Here is a 17,878-nt window from a genome sequence, read left to right on the forward strand (position 1 = left end):
CACATTCATCAAATGCCAATTTTGAATCCGTGTTCTGCTGATAGTTGAATTATAGAAATTTTATTAGTTCTTGTCCAAATTACTGGATAGTGTTTTGCATCTCATTTGGGCTAGAAGGAAGTTCAATAAGAAACTAAAATACTGGCAATGAAGCTGGAGTTTGGTGCTACCATAAAATGGGCAATATCGAGCTATGTGTTTAATGTGCCATTGTCTACTTAAAGCAGTGGCATGAGCAAAACCTTTGATTTGCTGTCACCATGGGGTTTTTGGCAGAATTTTCCCAAAAGATTTTGAAGTGTCATCTCCAGCTGGAAAACTGGTGGGATTCCTGCTGGGTGATTTGCTGCAATTCATAGAACATAGAACATTACAGTGCAGTACAGGCCCTTCAGCCCTCGATGTTGCGCCGACTGGTGGAACCAATCTAATGACCCTCTAATCTAAACTATTCCAATATTATCCATATGTCTTTCCAATGACTATTTGAATACCCTTAAAGTTGGTGAGTCCACAACTGCTGCAGGCAGGGCATTCCACACCCTTACTACCCTCTGAGTAAAGAACCTACCTCTGACATCTGTCCTATATTTATCAACCCTCAACTTAAAGCTATGTCCCCTCGTGTTAGCCATCACCATCCGAGGAAAAAGGCTCTCACTGTCCACCCTATCTCATCCTGTGATCATCTCGTATGCCTCAATTAGGTCACCTCTTAACCTTCTTCTCTCTGACGAAAACAACCTCAAGTCCCTCAGCCTTTCCTCATAAGACATAAGAACATAAGAAATAGGAGCAGGAGTAGGCCATCTAGCCCTTCGAGCCTGCCCCGCCATTCAATAAGATCATGGCTGATTTGTCGCTGCTCAGTTCCACTTTCCCGCCCTCTCCCCATAATCCCCTCTCTTATCAAAAACCCATCAACCCGCGTCTTAAAAATATTTAGCGAGGCAGCCTCCACCACTTCAACGGGCAGAGAATTCCAGAAATTCACCACCCTTTGAGTGAAGAAGTTCCTCCTCAACTCCGTTCTAAACCGCCCCCCTTTTATCTTGAGGCTGTGCCCCCTAGTCCTACTGTCTTTTTTGAGCGGGAAGAGTCTCTCCACCTCTCCATCCCATTCATCATCTTATACGTCTCAATGAGATCTCCCCTCATACTTCTAAACGCTAACGAGTACAAGCCCAGTTTATTCAGCCTCTCCTCATAGCTCAACCCCCTCAACTCCGGTATCAGCCTAGTAAACCTCCTCTGCACTCCCTCCAAGGCCAAAATATCTTTGCGCAGGTGCGGCGCCCAAAACTGCACACAGTACTCCAGCTGCGGCCTCACCAATGCCCTATACAGCTGCAGCAAGACCTCCCTACTTTTATATTCAATCCCCCTCGCTATGAAGGCCAGCATCCCATTCGCCTTCCTGACCACCTGCTGCACCTGCAAGCTGGGTTTTTGCGACTCATGCACAAGGACCCCGAGGTCCCTCTGCACCGTCACCTGCTGCAGTTTTTCGCCCCGTAAGTAATAGTCCTTCCTACCATTCTTCCTACCAAAGTGGACCACCTCACACTTGCCAACATTAAATTCCATTTGCCATTTCCTGGCCCATTCGCCCAGCCTATCTAGATCCTTCTGCAGTTCTACAAAGAACAAAGTGCTTTAAACTTATTTTAAACAGGTTTTTAACAGGTAAAATCTTAGCTCTGTCTCTGCTCCTTCACTCGTCTGCTCCAGCAAACAATGGAAGGCTTCACCGTGTGGCCAGTTGATAATTAAAGCTGATGGCCCACAACTGCCTGCTAACCACTCCCTCAGAATTCTTAAAGCAGTAAATACAATAAATAAATGCTTTAAACAGTTCTACAAAGAACAAAGTGCTTTAAACTTATTTTAAACAGGTTTTTAACAGGTAAAATCTTAGCTCTCTCTCTGCTCCTTCACTCGTCTGCTCCAGCAAACAAACCTTCCCACCATACCAGGCAACATCCTGGTAAATCTCCTCTGCACCCTTTCCAATGCTTCCACATCGTTCTTATAATGCGACAACCAGAACTGTACGCAATACTCCAAGTACGGCTGCACCAGAGTTTTGTACAGCTGCAACATGATCTCACGGCTCCAAAACTCAATCCCTTTACCAATAAAAGCTAACACACCGTACGCCTTCTTAACAACCCTATCAACCTGGGTGCCAACTTTCAGGGATCTATGCACATGTACACCGAGATCTCTGTGCTCATCCACACTACCAAGAGTCTTTCCATTAGCCCAATACTCTGTAATCCTGCTACTCCTAAAGTGAATCACCTCACACGTTTCCATATTAAACTCCATTTGCCACCTCTCAGCCCAGCTCTGCAACTTGTCTATGTCCCTCTGCAAACTGTAACATCCATCTCCACTGTCTACAACTCTTCCGACTTTAGTGTCATCCACAAATTTACTAACCCCTCATCTGGGTCATTTATAAAAATGACAAACAGCAGTGGCCCCAAAACAGATCCCTGTGGTACACCACTAGTAACTGAACTCCAGGTTGAATATTTCCCATCAACCACCACCCTCTGTCTTCTTTCAGCTAGCCAATTCTTGATCCAAACTGCTAAATCACCCTCAATCCCATGCATCTGTATTTTCTGCAGTAGCTTACCATGGGGAACCTTGTCAAACGCTTTACTGAAATCCATATACACCACATCAACTGCTTTAGCCTTATCCACCTCTTTGGTCACCTTCTCAAAGAACTCAATAAGGTTTATGAGGCACGACCTACCCTTCACAAAACTGTGTTAACTATCCCTAATCAAATTATTTCTCTCTAGGTGATTATAAATTCTATCTCTTATAATCCTCTCCAAAACTTTGCCCACAACAGAAGTAAGGCTCACCGGTCTATAATTTCCAGGACGGTCTCTACTCCCCTTCTTGAACAAGGGGACAACATTTGCTATCCTCCAGTCTTCCGGCACTATACCTGTAGACAATGATGACATACAAATTCAGTTTGCAATTAATCCTCAGAATTTGTTTTGGATTGGGGACCTAAAGATACCAGCAAGACGTTTTTAAAGTGTGCCCCTATCTCCAGATAACCCTACACACACTATCCTCCTCTTCTCCGGCTAACATCACCCCATTCCCTTGTATCAGCCACATCCCCACCATTCACTGGTACTCCGCAGCAAATGAGCAACCCTGCTATGGGACTGCCAGGTTGGCATTCTGGTTAACCATTTCCTTAACCACCCTGGGGCTTCAATAGCCTCCAAACCACGCCCCCTGCCCCTATCTCAGCTGCCTCGCCAGCCATCACAACTGTTTTCCATTTGTGGAGACCAGTAGTGATTCATGCCAGGTTCGCTCTGTGTCCGAGGGTCTGAGAATGGTAGGAGCTGGGAGAATCTGGCTCCAAACTGACCTTGCATGTTTAAATGTTAGTTAAATATGTTGATCCAGTTTTTGATTTGATTTGATTTATTGTCACATGTATTAGTACACAGTGGAAAGTATTGTTTCTTGGTTCACAGCCATAGCCACTGGCATAAACCAGATTGTTGAGGTGTGTGAATGGGGAGAATCCCAAAAATGACTCTCAACAGTGCAAACCACACCATAATTCCTCCCCAACGATTCTCTGCCCTAGCGTGATTGGTGCATGAGTGCACAGGGCCAGAGGATCACACCCTTAATTATTGAGCGTAGAAATCTACAGCTATAAGTATCTTACAACATCAAGATATCTAAAAATGTTCACACAATGAATTAAAATGGAATGTAGGTAATTACCCTGACATGAAAAGTTAAAGAATTAAAGTGAAAGTTGTAAACAAAACTGCTATGTTAACCAAGTTCTTTATTTTGTAGGTTTTCCATCCATTATTCTCCAATCCCTGTCAATTTACATCTGCAAGGTAGGTTGTTCATTACACTTGTAAAATTTGAATAAGAAAATGTTGAGATTTATTTTGTTGGTTTTCATTGAGCTAATGCTCTATAAATTAAAATATACATTGTTTAGAACTATGGTATTAGCCTTGGTGCCTTACCATTAAATACTCACTTGTAATTTGTAATCATTATGGCAATCAAATGGTTATCTTCTATACATTAATGCAGTTATTTATGGGAATCTAATATTTCTATTCTTCATTTTCTTGGCAGCACCATTTGTTCTTCCACTGTCTAGAATAGCTTCCTCATTAAATATGTTTTTAAATGGTTACAGCAAACTCATCCACCCAATCCAATTTAGAGTTTATTTGATAGAAATAGTTAATCAGTTCAGTAAAGAAGAATTCTTAAGTAATTAAAAGTTGATCCTGATATGGACATTGCACATTAAGGCCATATATAATTTTCTTCCTCCACTTCCAGAAACAGACATTGAAGAGGATAAACAACCTGAGATTCGTTCCCCCAAAAGGACACTGTCTATGAAAACAATTGAGCTAAAAGATGGCGAGGTTAGTTAGTGCCTGACAATGATTCTGTCAAAAAGGAACAATTTAAAATAAATTTAAACATAGTTTTAAATGAAATATTTTTAAAAATCATATATTTCTTTTCCTTTTCCACTTATAGATACTCAGTGAAACTTCACACGAGTTTGAACTGGAGGATGCCACTGATCCGACTGAATTGAGTGAAGATTAACTGAATTAAACTCATAAGAACATAAGAACAAAGGAAATAGGAGCAGGAGTAGGCCATCTAGCCCTTCGAGCCTGCCCCACCATTCAATAAGATCATGGCTGATCTGTCGTGGCTCAGTTCCACATTCCCGCCCTCTCCCCATAACCCTTAATCCCCTCGCTTTTCAAAAACCCATCAACCCACGTCTTAAAAATATTTAGCGAGGCAGCCTCCACCACCTCAACGGGCAGAGAATTCCAGAGATTCACCACCCTTTGAGTGAAGAAGTTCCTCCTCAACTCCGTTCTAAACCGCCCCCCCTTTATCTTGAGGCTATGCCCCCTAGTCCTACTGTCCTTTCTGAGCGGGAAGAGTCTCTCCACCTCTATCCTATCCATCCCATTCAACATCTTATACGTCTCAATGAGATCTCCCCTCATTCTTCTAAACTCTAACGAGTACAAGCCTAGTTTATTCAGCCTCTCCTCATAGCTCAACCCCCTCAACTCCGGTATCAGCCTAGTAAACCTCCTCTGCACTCCCTCCAAGGCCAAAATATCCTTGCGTAAGTACGGCGACCAAAACTGCACACAGTACTCCAGCTGTGGCCTCACCAATGCCTTATACAGCCGTAGCAAGACCTCCCTACTTTTATATTCAATCCCCCTCGCTATGAAGGCCAGCATCCCATTCGCCTTCCTGACCACCTGCTGCACCTGCAGGCTGGGTTTTTGCGACTCATGCACAAGGACCCCGAGGTCCCTCTGCACCGTCGCCTGCTGCAGTTTTTCGCCACGTAAGAAATAGTCCTTCCTACCATTATTCCTACCAAAGTGGACCACCTCGCACTTGCCAACATTAAATTCCATTTGCCATTTCCTGGCCCATTCGCCCAGCCTATCTAGATCCTTCTGCAGACTCTCCACACCCTCCGCACAATTTGCCTTTCCACCAGTCTTGGTGTCATCAGCAAATTTTGACACCATACACTCGGTTCCCTCCTCCAGATCATCTATATAAATGGTAAATAGCTGAGGCCCCAGCACCGACCCCTGGGGCACTCCACTAGTCACCAACCGCCAATCCGAATAGCACCCATTGACCCCCACTCTCTGCCTCCTGTTTGACAACCAATCCTCTATCCACGCTAACACCCTACCCCCAACTCCATGCCCCCTTACCTTCTGCAATAACCTCTTGTGAGGTACCTTGTCAAATGCCTTCTGAAAATCAAGAAAGACCACATCCACCGGCTCTCCTCTATCCACCGCCCTAGACACTTCCTCATAGAACTCCAATAAATTTGTCAGACACGACTTCCCCTTAACGAAACCGTGCTGCGTCTGCTCTATCAAGCAATTCCCCTCAAGCTGTATAGGGCATTGGTGAGGCCGCAGCTGGAGTACTGTGTGCAGTTTTGGGCGCCGCACCTGCGCAAGGATATTTTGGCCTTGGAGGGAGTGCAGAGGAGGTTTACTAGGCTGATACCGGAGTTGAGGGGGTTGAGCTATGAGGAGAGGCTGAATAAACTAGGCTTGTACTCGTTAGAGTTTAGAAGAATGAGGGGAGATCTCATTGAGACGTATAAGATGATGAATGGGATGGATAGGATAGAGGTGGAAAGACTCTTCCCGCTCAAAAAAGACAGTAGGACTAGGGGGCACAGCCTCAAGATAAAGGGGGGGCGGTTCAGAACGGAGTTGAGGAGGAACTTCTTCACTCAAAGGGTGGTGAATCTCTGGAATTCTCTGCCCGTTGAAGTGGTGGAGGCTGCCTCACTAAATATTTTTAAGAAGCGGGTTGATGGGTTTTTGATAAGAGAAGGGATTAAGGGTTATGGGGAGAGGGCGGGAAAGTGGAACTGAGCCACGACAGATCAGCCATGATCTTATTGAATGGCGGGGCAGGCTCGAAGGGCCAGATGGCCTACTCCTGCTCCTATTTCTTATGTTCTTATGTTCTTAAGATGCCTCGCTATTTCCTCCTTGATGACGGATTCTAACATTTTACCTACAACAGACGTTAAACTAACCGGCCTATAATTCCCTGCCTTTTGCCTGGCACCCTTCTTAAACAACGGCGTAACATTAGCCGCTTTCCAATCTTCCGGCACTTCCCCGGAATCCAGCGACGTCTGGAAAATAACCACCAAGGCATCCACTATCACCTCCGCCATGTCTTTCAGAACCCTCGGATGCATTCCATCTGGTCCTGGGGACTTGTCCACAATCAGTCCTTCCAGTCTGTCGAGCACCGCCTCTCTAGTAACAGTAATGTCATTGAGACCCTCCAGTCCTACCACCTTTCCATCACTAACACCCGGCAAATTATTCACGTCTTCCTCCGTGAAGACCGAAACAGAAAAGTTATTCAAGACCTCAGCCATTTCCCCATCCCCTCCCACTAAGTCCCCCCTCTCATCCTCTAAGGGTCCAACGTTCACCCTAGCCAGCCTCTTTTTTATATATTTATATTCAGGAATCCTGAAAAATAAGAATAGCAATTTTCTTTATGTGAAGAACAAGCTTTTAAGCATTATTGCTTTCTGGATTGAATTGAAGTGCTAGGGAAGTATCAAACCATTTGAAAAATTCAATTTCAAACAAAAAATACACCATTACAGTATATTTAGTGAAACAGGTCTGAATTTGAATTTCAAGTTTTTATTGCTTCACCTTAACTATTGATTGTAACACTGCTATCACTGATGAAATAAAACTTCCTGCTTAAGCCTGGGGGGGAAATCAGTATTTGTCATCCTGAATATTTTAATAATATTTATGTAAAGTTTGAAGAACCAATATTGTTCACTCTTTGTGGAATTTAGTTGTTTCCAGTAATAACAGGGTGAACAGCTAAAAAAAAATACAGAACCAAGAACTGAGCGGCAAACTTTTAAAGACATTTTGACGTGACAAAACATTTATGTTTTTTTTGTTGTAAGTTACGGTGCCACTCTGAAATTGTTGGTCTTCTTTCACTAGTTTACCAGGTTGGTTGCATGGTGAGGAGAATTGCATGCAATTCCTGGCATCCAATTACAGGAAGCATATTTAAAGAAATATTCACCTGTTTTCATTTTAAATGTTGTAGAGAATTTAGGAGGTTAATGTTTGCAGCTCATCGGTACTTTTTGGCTCCTTCTGGGGATTGCAATCTTTTCAGAGGAAGAAAGAATCGAGCTATAGGTCTGGGGACACTAGATATGCTTGTAAGAATCTTTAGCCTTCCAAGAATGCAATGAATAAGACCTTAGGTAAGGGGTAGCGAATAAGAAGTTCTCTTTTCTTGGAAGGCTATCACAAAGTTGTGCTGTTTCATGCAGTAAGAACTGCATTACAACTTACACCAGATTGCATTTAATGTCACTGCATCCCCAAATTGGTTTGTCTCCAACAGCTTTTACACAGCAACTGGAGATTCCGGTAACAATGAGCAATCTGAAGCTCATGCTTATTTTACGCAAGCAGCTATGCCACCTTCATCTTTTTTCCTATGGACAATCAGAAACAATAAGATAGGGCTGTGGAGTTTGTAGGATTCTTCCAATAGTTTAATGTAATCTATAAGTAATCCATAGAATCCCTACAGTGCAGAAGGAGACCATTCAGCCCATCAAGTCTACAGGGCCAACAATTCCACCCAGGCCCTATCCCCATTACCCCATGTTAATCCCTGTTAATCTCCTGACATTAAAGGGCAATTTAGCGTGGCCAATCCACCTGACCTGCACATCTTTGAAGTGTGGGAGGAAACCGGAGCACCCAGAGGAAACCCACGCAGACACGGGGAGAACTGCAAACTCCACATAGACAGTGACCCGAGCCAGAATTGAACCCGGAACCTTGGCAGTGTGAGGCAGCAGTGCTAACCACTGTGCCACCATGCCACCCTTAATAGAGCTTTCACCCCATTAATGTGGCAGCTCATTTGTGACTACCAGCAATGCATCACGCAAGTCTGTTGCCACCATCTGGCAGTTGTCATGATATACTTTTGTTGCAATCCTCAAATCCTCAATCTTTGACCTTTCAAAGAATGGTTGATTTCTTGGGAATAAGTACTAGCACCTGTATACATGGCTCATGATTATAGATGGTTGAATTGTTCAGATCCATTAGACAACTGAAGCCCCCTTAGACCAGAACAGTTGAGTCCTTAAACAATAACATGGCTGCCTGGACAGTTGGAGCTTTAAGGTAGAAAGGTGGAAAATAAGAAACTATAGAAAAGTTAGTTTAATATCTGCCATTGGGAACTTGTTGGAATCCATTATTAAAGAAATAATAATGGGTCATTTGGAAGATCAAAAAGCAATCCATCAGGTTAATGAAAGGTAAATCATTTTTGGCTATCTTGCTAGAGTTCTGTGAAAATGTAACAAGCAAAGTGGATAATAGGATCCTGTAGATGTGAGTATCTGGACTTCCAGAGGGCATTTAATAAGTTGCCACACCAAGTAAGATCCCACAGGGCGGGGATAATATATTGGCTTGGATAGAAGATTGGTTAACCAAAAGGAAATATAGAGTAGAGATAAATGGGTCTTTTTCTGGTTGGCAAGCTGTAACTAGTGGTGTACCATCACAGGGTGCTGATTCAGACCTCAACAATTTACAATCTATGTTAATGACTTGGATGCAGGGATAGCATGTACTATAACAAAATTTGCAGATGACACTAAAGTAGGTGGGAAAGCAAGTTGCAATCAGGAATTAAGAAATTTACAAGTGGATATGGATAGGTTAGGTCAGTAGAGCAAAATTTAGCAGATTTAGCATGGATAAGTATGAGGTTATCCATTTTGGTCAGAGGAATAAAAAGACAACTTATTGTCCTCCTTCAGGCATCATGGATCAAGTTAGACATGGTGATACAAAAAAAACTCAATGGCCGGAACGATCCGACCTTTCATACCGGTAGGATTTTCCATTCCCACTGATGGTGCACCCCGCCGCAGGATTCCCGGTAGCAAGGGGTGCATTCAACAGGAAACCTCATTGACAGCAGTTGCACTAGAAGATCCTGTCAACAGCCAAAGGCAGCCCACTTCCACTGCTGCAGAACAGGCAGTGGGTTGTGTAGAAAATTCCACCCATAGACTGCCAACTTTAAAAGGGTATCCAATCACCACATTCAAAGAACCCACCTTGGTATTATCTCCAAAGGTCGTGCCCACTTGGACAATTTCAACAAGAATCCAGCTCTGTGATTGCAATCTTGCCTTTGGCAATTCCTTTCTCCTGGATCTTTGTATATACTCAAGCTTCACCTTTCAAATTTAGATCTTCAGCTATGCCAAGCAGAACACCATTGCTAGAAAAGGGCACCTCTGCCATGCTGTCCCCTTGGATCACCAGAGTTTAGTTAAAGCCCATTTTGCTTTGATCTGTTCCCTACAGCTCGGTCTTTAATTTGGAGTTTACACTGTTTCACTTTCTTCTTTTCCTTCTACACGTATACATCATGTCAGTTTCCAACCTAAAGGATATTAAAGAAACCTCACTGCATCTGTGTGACCCTTTCACAGTGTGCACATGTGTGGCCATCTCCCAGTCAGGCCTGAGGTCCATTGGGAACAGCGATTCCTGGCCTATGAACTCTCAATCTTCAACTGCCAATTCAGATCAGTATCAGAGTTCATCATAATGACAAATAAAGGTTTCCTGCTCTGCAACCAGGATCTAAGGATCATGTTGCTAGGGCTCAGTTGACAGCACTCTCACCCCTGAGTCAGAAGATTGTTGATCCAAGTCCCACCTCAGGACCTGAGGTTCAATATCCAGGCCAACACTTAATGCAGTACTGGGCATTAAGATGTTGGGTGGAATTCTTTTCCCTCTCTGTGGCATGTTTGACACTGGCGGGAACAGGATCTTATGTCTCGACATTATCAATGGAGTTTCCTGTTGAATGCACCCCTTGCTGCTGGGAAACCCGCAACGGGGATGCACTGTCAACTGGACCGTAAGATCTCGTCAGCAAGATTTTGCAGTAGTCCTTTGGGTCAGGTGTTATTAACCCAAGTCCCTATCTCCCTTCTGAGGTGAACAGAAAAGATCAAGTAGCACTATTTTGAAGAGATATAAGTGGTACCCTGGCCAATATGTATCTCTTAATCAACACTACCCAAAACAAATAATCTGATCATTATCAATATGTTGTCTGTGGGATCTTGCTACATGCAACTTGGCTGCTGCAATTTCTACCTTACAACAGCAATTCATTGGCTGTAAAGAGCACTGGGATGTCCTGAAGTTATGAAAGGTGCTGTATAAATGCATGTATTCTTTTCCTTTCTCATTGGCCTATCCAATTACCTCTCTTGCTGGATGATTGTACAGGGAAATCGAAAGATGGAGGAGCTGCTGAATCCTATTTGCTACATAAGGACATCCATCAGTGAATTACCTCAAACTTGCTGACTGTTGCCCCAGTTATGCAGTAATAATTGACCACCTTTAAAAACTGCATCTTTCTTTCAGAGCTGCACAATATCTTTAAGTGATGGCAGGCGCACTTCCCAAAGGACAAGCTTGCAATGAGCAGAATAATTGATGTCAGCAGTGGACTTAATCAATGTATTTAATACTTGACCACCAAAATCAATTATGCCTCCCATTAGGGATGAAACAGCTGCCCAGCACAGCACCCACCCACTTCATTTCTACCACATTATCAATAGGTAACTTGTCACCTCTCCACTCCAGTGTAGCTACCCTGATGCTCTCTCGCTCTCCCAGTTCCAAGTGATACCTTTCCCTTTACTCAGAGTACGTGAGAGATGAAAGAGAACTAATAGCAGAAAATATATACCTTAGATAAACATGCAAGAAAATTCCTACACTAAAAAGCAGCCTTGTGCTAAATTATATACTTGGTACCAGTCAAGCAGGGAGAGGTGAAATGAAAATTATGAGGTTTTTTATTACTTTAGTGTTCAAGTTCTCTAGCAGGATGCTTCAACTCTAAATGTTTGGTTTACACATTCCACTATCTTGAGTTCATATCCTAATTATGAATCAATGGTTGTTTAAATTAGGAAATGCGTTTGAACTCAAGTCACAAAACAGAAACTTTGATCCTTTGGAGCACAGTATCAACTTTCAGTTCCTATTGCAGACATTGTGTATTTTGCCATTTTTCTCCTTGCTGGGGACAGGGTGCAGTTTCAGGAGCACTATCCAGCCTCCAGCCGACTCTTGTGTGAGCTCAAATGGGTGTGGATAGGCTCTCTGACTAATGGAGAGGATTGATACAGTTTATCATATTGTGGGGTGTTGTTCACAAGGTCCCTGGGAGTTGTGAGTGTCCACACAGATGTATCAAGGTCTAGATCTGCTTGGGGATGGAGGGGGGACTAGCTCTGATCTGGGGTTCTCAGGATCTGGGTCCTCTTGGGAAGTGGGGGGTGGGGGGTGTGATTAGGTCTCCTCCAGGGATACTGGAGTCCAGGTCCTCAGAGATGGGACTGGGGGTGGGGGGGCGGGGGGGGTGGAGTATGGTGGGGTCCATTCTGGGAATGTTGGGGTCTGGGTCTGCCAGGACAGTCGTGTCCACTTTGATGGTACCAGGATCCAGGTCCATTCAGTGGGGGAACAGGGTGGGGAGCAGGTCCACTCTGTCAGGGTCTGGATCCACTCAGGGGGGAGGGTAGGGAAGGATTCAGACCTACTCTGGAGGTGCTTGTCTGCTTGTGGGGGTGGGGTTGAGACTGGGGGAAGTGTTAGATTGAAAGGGGGGAGGAAATTTAGTGTTGGCCCAGGGGGTTGGAGGGACAGGGAGAGAAAGGCCCCTGAGGCTGGATGTCAGAGTGTGGGAGGAATGCTATGGGGGTGTTTGGAAATACCTAGGTGTTGATTAATCGGGGAATGGAAGGTCTGGAGAGTGGGGCAGGGTGTTCCACATAGGGCTCAGTCTGGACATTTAAAACCGATACGCTGAAGTTAGAAGCGGTTTTATTTCGTCCAACTTTTTCGGAGTAACTTATGGTGTAAAACTGCCAGAACAATCCAAAGTTAAATTGCTTTGTCGGATGGTTAGCAGCACAGCTTCCAATTTCCAGGGGAAGTTGACAGTTCTGGACAATTGCCGAATATACCCTTACCTGGGAACTGAGAAAAGGGGCCAGGTAAGTTCGTGTGGAAATTTTCGATACTACTACAGTGAATAATGGAGGGGCATGTGATGTGTTGTTTCTGTATGATGTGGGAACTGGTGGACCCCAGGGTCCTTCCCGGTGACCATGTCTGCAGTAAGTGCAGGTTGCTGGAGGAGCTCCAGCTCAAGGTAGATGAGCTGGCCTCTGAGCTACAGACGCTGAGGCTCATCAGGGGGAGAGAGGGTGCCATTGTCAATGGGGTGCAAGTGACATCCACCCCCCCTGGACTGGCTAACTCTAAGGGTCAGGAACAAATGGGGGCTGCTGAGAGGAGGAAGGGGGGTGGGAAGAGGAGGAAGGGGGGTGGGGAGAGGAGGAAGGGGGGTGGGGAGAGGAGGAAGGGGGGTGGGGAGAGGAGGAAGGGGGGTGGGGAGCGGAGGCCTCAGCCTCTCAATCTGCATAACAGGTTTGAGGTTCTTGCTTCCAGTCTGGACAAGGACGAGGCAGGTGAGGTTGGTGAGCAAACTGCACACGGTACAGTGATGCAGCAGGGCATAGGCAAGGAGAAGGGGAAAAGGAACGTAGTAGTGATTGGGGATAGTGGGGTTAAGGGTATTGACACTGTCCTTTGTCACAATGACAAAGTGCACAGAAGGGTGTGTTGTCTGCCTGGTGCTCGGGTACGGGATGTCGCATCTGGGCTGCAGAGGAACCTGGAGTGGGAGGGTGAGAATCCGGTCGTTGTGGTACATGTGGGTGCCGGCGACGTAAGCAAAATGCGGACTGAGGATCTGGGGAGGGAGTGTGAAAAGCTGGGAATGGAATTAAAAAGTAGAACCGACAAGGTGGTTATCACTGGGCTATTGCCTGAACCGAGTGCAGACGGGCGTAGGGTTGATAGGATTAAGGAAGTGAATGGGTGGCTCAGGGATTGGTGTGGGAGGAATGGGTTTGAATTTATGGGGCATTGGCATCAGTATTGGGATAGGTGGGACCTGTTCGGGCAGGATGGGGTTGGTCTGAACCGTGCTGGGACCAGAGTCCTGGCGAATCGTGTAAAGAGGACTGTAAACAGGGCTTTAAACTAATTGGGGGGGGGGGGGAGGGTGCGAGGGTAGGTGACATTACGGGGTCTAAAGTTAGGGAGAGGGTACAGGTAAGGGTAGAGGCCAAGGATGTCCCAATAATAAAGGGAGTAGGGGACGTGAGTATGGTTGGTGGCGTTCCGGCAAATAGGGTCCAGGTGAAGGCTGGGATGAAGGCACTGTATCTGAATGCACGAAGCATTCGGAATAAAGTGGATGAGCTGGTGGCGCAGATCAGCACAAATGGATATGATCTGGTGGCCATTACAGAGACGTGGCTGCAAGGTGACAGGGACTGGGAGCTGAATGTCCAGGGTATCAAGTGTTTAGGAAGGATAGGCGGGAGGAAAAAGGGGGGGGCGTAGCTCTGCTGATTAAGGATAGCATCAGGGTGGTAGCAAGGGATGATATTGGAGCCAAAGAGCAGAAAGTGGAATTGTTGTGGGTAGAGATTAGGAACAGCAAAGGGAGGAAGACGCTGGTGGGTGTTGTCTATAGGCCCCCGAATAACGATCTGGAGGTGGGGTCAGATGTTAACGCGCAAATAAGTGCGGCGTGCAGGAATGGGACGGCCGTAATTATGGGGGATTTCAATCTACATATTGATTGGTCGACCCATGTTGGACGCGATGGGCTCGAGGAGGAGGTCTTGGAATGCTGCCGGGATAGTTTCCTTGAGCAGTGTGTGTTGGAGCCTACGAGGGAGCGAGCTATCTTGGATCTGGTGTTATGTAATGAGGCGGGTAGAATTAGGGACCTTGCGGTGAAGGATCCTCTTGGGGAGAGTGATCATTGTATGGTGGAGTTTCTGGTGCAGATGGAGGAGGAGAAAGTGGGTTCCCGGACATGCGTCCTTTGTCTGAACAGAGGGGAGTACGGTAGGATGACAGAAGAATTGGTGAATGTGGACTGGGGGAGCACGTTGGAAGGTAGGTCTGCTGAGGAGCAGTGGAGGATCTTTAAGGAGATCTTTCTTGGGGCTCAGCAGAAATTTATTCCGATGGTCAAAAAGGACCGTAGGAGGAGAGGTAATAAGCCGTGGATAACGAAGGAGGTGAAGGAAAATGTTAAACTAAAAGCGGAGGCGTTTAGAGTAGCTAAGAGTAGTGGGTGAGGATTGGGAGAGGTTTAAATGTCAACAAAGATTGACAAAGAAGTTGATAAAGAAGGGTAGGAGAAACTATGAAGCTGGGCTAGCGCTTAATATAAAAAAGGATAGCAAGAGTTTTTATACATATATAAAAAGGAAGAGGCTGGCTAGGGTGAACGTTGGACCCTAGAGGATGAAAAGGGGGACTTAGTGGTAGGGGATGGGGAAATGGCTGAGGTCTTGAATAACTTTTTTGTTTTGGTCTTCACGGAGGAGGACGTGAATAATTTGCCGGGTGTTAGAGATGGAAAGGTGGTAGGACTGGAGGGTCTCGATGACATTACTGTTACTAGAGAGGGGGTGCTCGACAGACTGGAGGGGCTGATTGTGGACAAGTCCCCAGGACCGGATGGAATGCATCCGAGGGTTCTGAAAGAAATGGCAGAGGTGATAGTGGATGCCTTGGTGGTTATTTTCCAGACGTCGCTGGATTCCGGGGAAGTGCCGGAAGATTGGAAAGCGGCTAATGTTACGCCGTTGTTTAAGAAGGGTGCCAGGCAAAAGGCAGGGAATTATAGGCCGGTTAGTTTAACGTCTGTTGTAGGTAAAATGTTAGAATCCGTCATCAAGGAGGAAATAGCGAGGCATCTTGAGGGGAATTGCTTGATAGAGCAGACGCAGCACGGTTTCGTTAAAGGGAAGTCGTGCCTGACAAATTTACTGGAGTTCTATGAGGATGTGTCTAGGGCAGTGGATAGAGGAGAGCCGGTGGATGTGGTCTTTCTTGATTTTCAGAAGGCGTTTGACAAGGTACCTCACAAGAGGTTATTGCAGAAGGTCAGGGGACATGGAGTTGGGGGTAGGGTGTTAGCGTGGATAGAGGATTGGTTGTCAAACAGGAGGCAGAGAGTGGGGGTCAATGGGTGCTATTCGGATTGGCGGTTGGTGACTAGTGGAGTGCCCCAGGGGTCGGTGCTGGGGCCTCAGCTATTTACCATTTATATAGATGATCTGGAGGAGGGAACCGAGTGTATGGTGTCGAAATTTGCTGATGACACCAAGATTGGTGGAAAGGCAAATTGTCCGGAGGGTGTGGAGAGTCTGCAGAAGGATCTAGATAGGCTGGGCGAATGGGCCAGGAAATGGCAAATGGAATTTAATGTTGGCAAGTGCGAGGTGGTCCACTTTGGTAGGAATAATGGTAGGAAGGATTATTACTTACGTGGCGAAAAACTGCAGCAGGCGACGGTGCAGAGGGACCTTGGGGTCCTTGTGCATGAGTTGCAAAAACCCAGCTTGCAGGTGCAGCAGGTGGTCAGGAAGGCGAATGGGATGCTGGCCTTCATAGCGAGGGGGATTGAATATAAAAGTAGGGAGGTCTTGCTGCGGCTGTATAGGGCATTGGTGAGGCCGCAGCTGGAGTACTGTGTGCAGTTTTGGGCGCCGTACTTACACAAGGATATTTTGGCCTTGGAGGGAGTGCAGAGGAGGTTTACTAGGCTGATACCGGAGTTGAGGGGATTGAGCTATGAGGAGAGGCTGAATAAACTAGGCTTGTACTCGTTAGAGTTTAGAAGAATGAGGGGAGATCTCATTGAGACGTATAAGATGATGAATGGGATGGATAGGATAGAGGTGGAGAGACTCTTCCTGCCCAGAAAGGACAGTAGGACTAGGGGGCACAGCCTCAAGATAGAGGGGGGGGGCGGTTTAGAACGGAGTTGAGGAAGAACTTCTTCACTCAAAGGGTGGTGAATCTCTGGAATTCTCTGCCCATTGAAGTGGTGGAGGCTGCCTCGCTAAATATTTTTAAGACGCGGGTTGATGGGTTTTTGATAAGAGAGGGGATTAAGGGTTATGGGGAGAGGGCGGGAATGTGGAACTGAGCCACGACAGATCAGCCATGATCTTATTGAATGGCGGGGCAGGCTTGAGGGGCTAGATAGCCTACTCCTGCTCCTATTTCTTATGTTCTTATGAGATGCCAAATCTTTGGAATACTCCCACACCCCCACACCCTGCTTAGGGGCCCAGGAAGCTACAGGCCCATAGGACTGTGATGAGAAATTTCTGGAGGAATTCCTGTTCATCTGGTGCTGGATTCTAATCAGCAGTTTTGAAATACCTTAGGTTTCAGATGATGTCGGAGCGTGGCGGCATCTCATAAGCTCTCCCAGCATTCCCTCTAATTCTATCTTTTACTCTCGTTCTATGCTTTTAAAACTGTACTCTAACTCTTAAACTCTCTAACAATGCTATATTTTAATAACAGCTTCTTCCCTGCTGCGATCAGACTTTTGAAAGGACCTACCTCACATTAAGTTGAACTTTCTCTACACCCTAGCTATGATTGTAACACTGCATTCTCCACCTTCTCCTTTCCTTCTCTATGAATGGTATGTTTTGTATAGCGCGCAAGAAACAATACTTTTCACTGTTTACCAATACATGCAACACTAATAAATCAAATCAAATCAAAGCTATTGAACACTTTGGAGAGAGTGAAGGTTGTGAAAAGTGGTGGTGAGATCGAGACTGGGTGTCCTCAGTGTCCAGCCTGACAATCTCAAGCTGTGATGAACTTTTTAGGGGTAATAAGTATTTGATTTGATTTATTATTGTCACATTTATTAGTATACAGTGAAAAGTATTGTTTCTTGCGTGCTATACAGACAAAGCATACTATACATAGAGAAGGAGAGAGTATAGAATGTAGTGTTACAGTCATAGCTGGGGCCTAGAGAAAGATCAACTTAACAATGCAAGGTAGGTCCATTCAAAAGTCTGATGGCAGCAGGGAGGAAACTGTTCTTGAGTCTGTTGAAACGTGACCGCAGACTTTTGTATCCTTTTTCCGATGCAAGGTGAGAGAATGTTCTTAATTATGTTGGCTGCTTTGCCAAAGCAGCAGGAAATGTAGACAATGAATGGGAGACTGGCTTGCGTGATGGATTGGGCTACATTCATGACCAT

At 45.5% G+C, this 17,878-nt stretch overlaps 1 protein-coding gene across 1 annotated transcript in view; it reads left to right on the forward strand.

Annotated features, from left to right (window-relative positions):
- Positions 1-4,719, forward strand: part of LOC145361428 (vimentin-like) — a 39,545-nt gene extending 34,826 nt beyond the window's left edge. Inside the window, exons 7-9 of the mRNA XM_080217178.1 lie at positions 3,862-3,908; positions 4,372-4,460; positions 4,579-4,719. Of these exons, the coding sequence (XP_080073304.1) occupies positions 3,862-3,908; positions 4,372-4,460; positions 4,579-4,650 (208 nt within the window). The 3' untranslated portion in view covers positions 4,651-4,719. The remainder of the gene's footprint in view (positions 1-3,861; positions 3,909-4,371; positions 4,461-4,578) is intronic.
- The last annotated feature ends 13,159 nt before the right edge of the window (positions 4,720-17,878 follow it).

Source organism: Carcharhinus amblyrhynchos, chromosome 2 (assembly GCF_965287045.1).
Source record: "Carcharhinus amblyrhynchos chromosome 2, sCarAmb.v2.hapA, whole genome shotgun sequence".
Taxonomy (NCBI): Eukaryota; Metazoa; Chordata; class Chondrichthyes; order Carcharhiniformes; family Carcharhinidae; genus Carcharhinus; species Carcharhinus amblyrhynchos.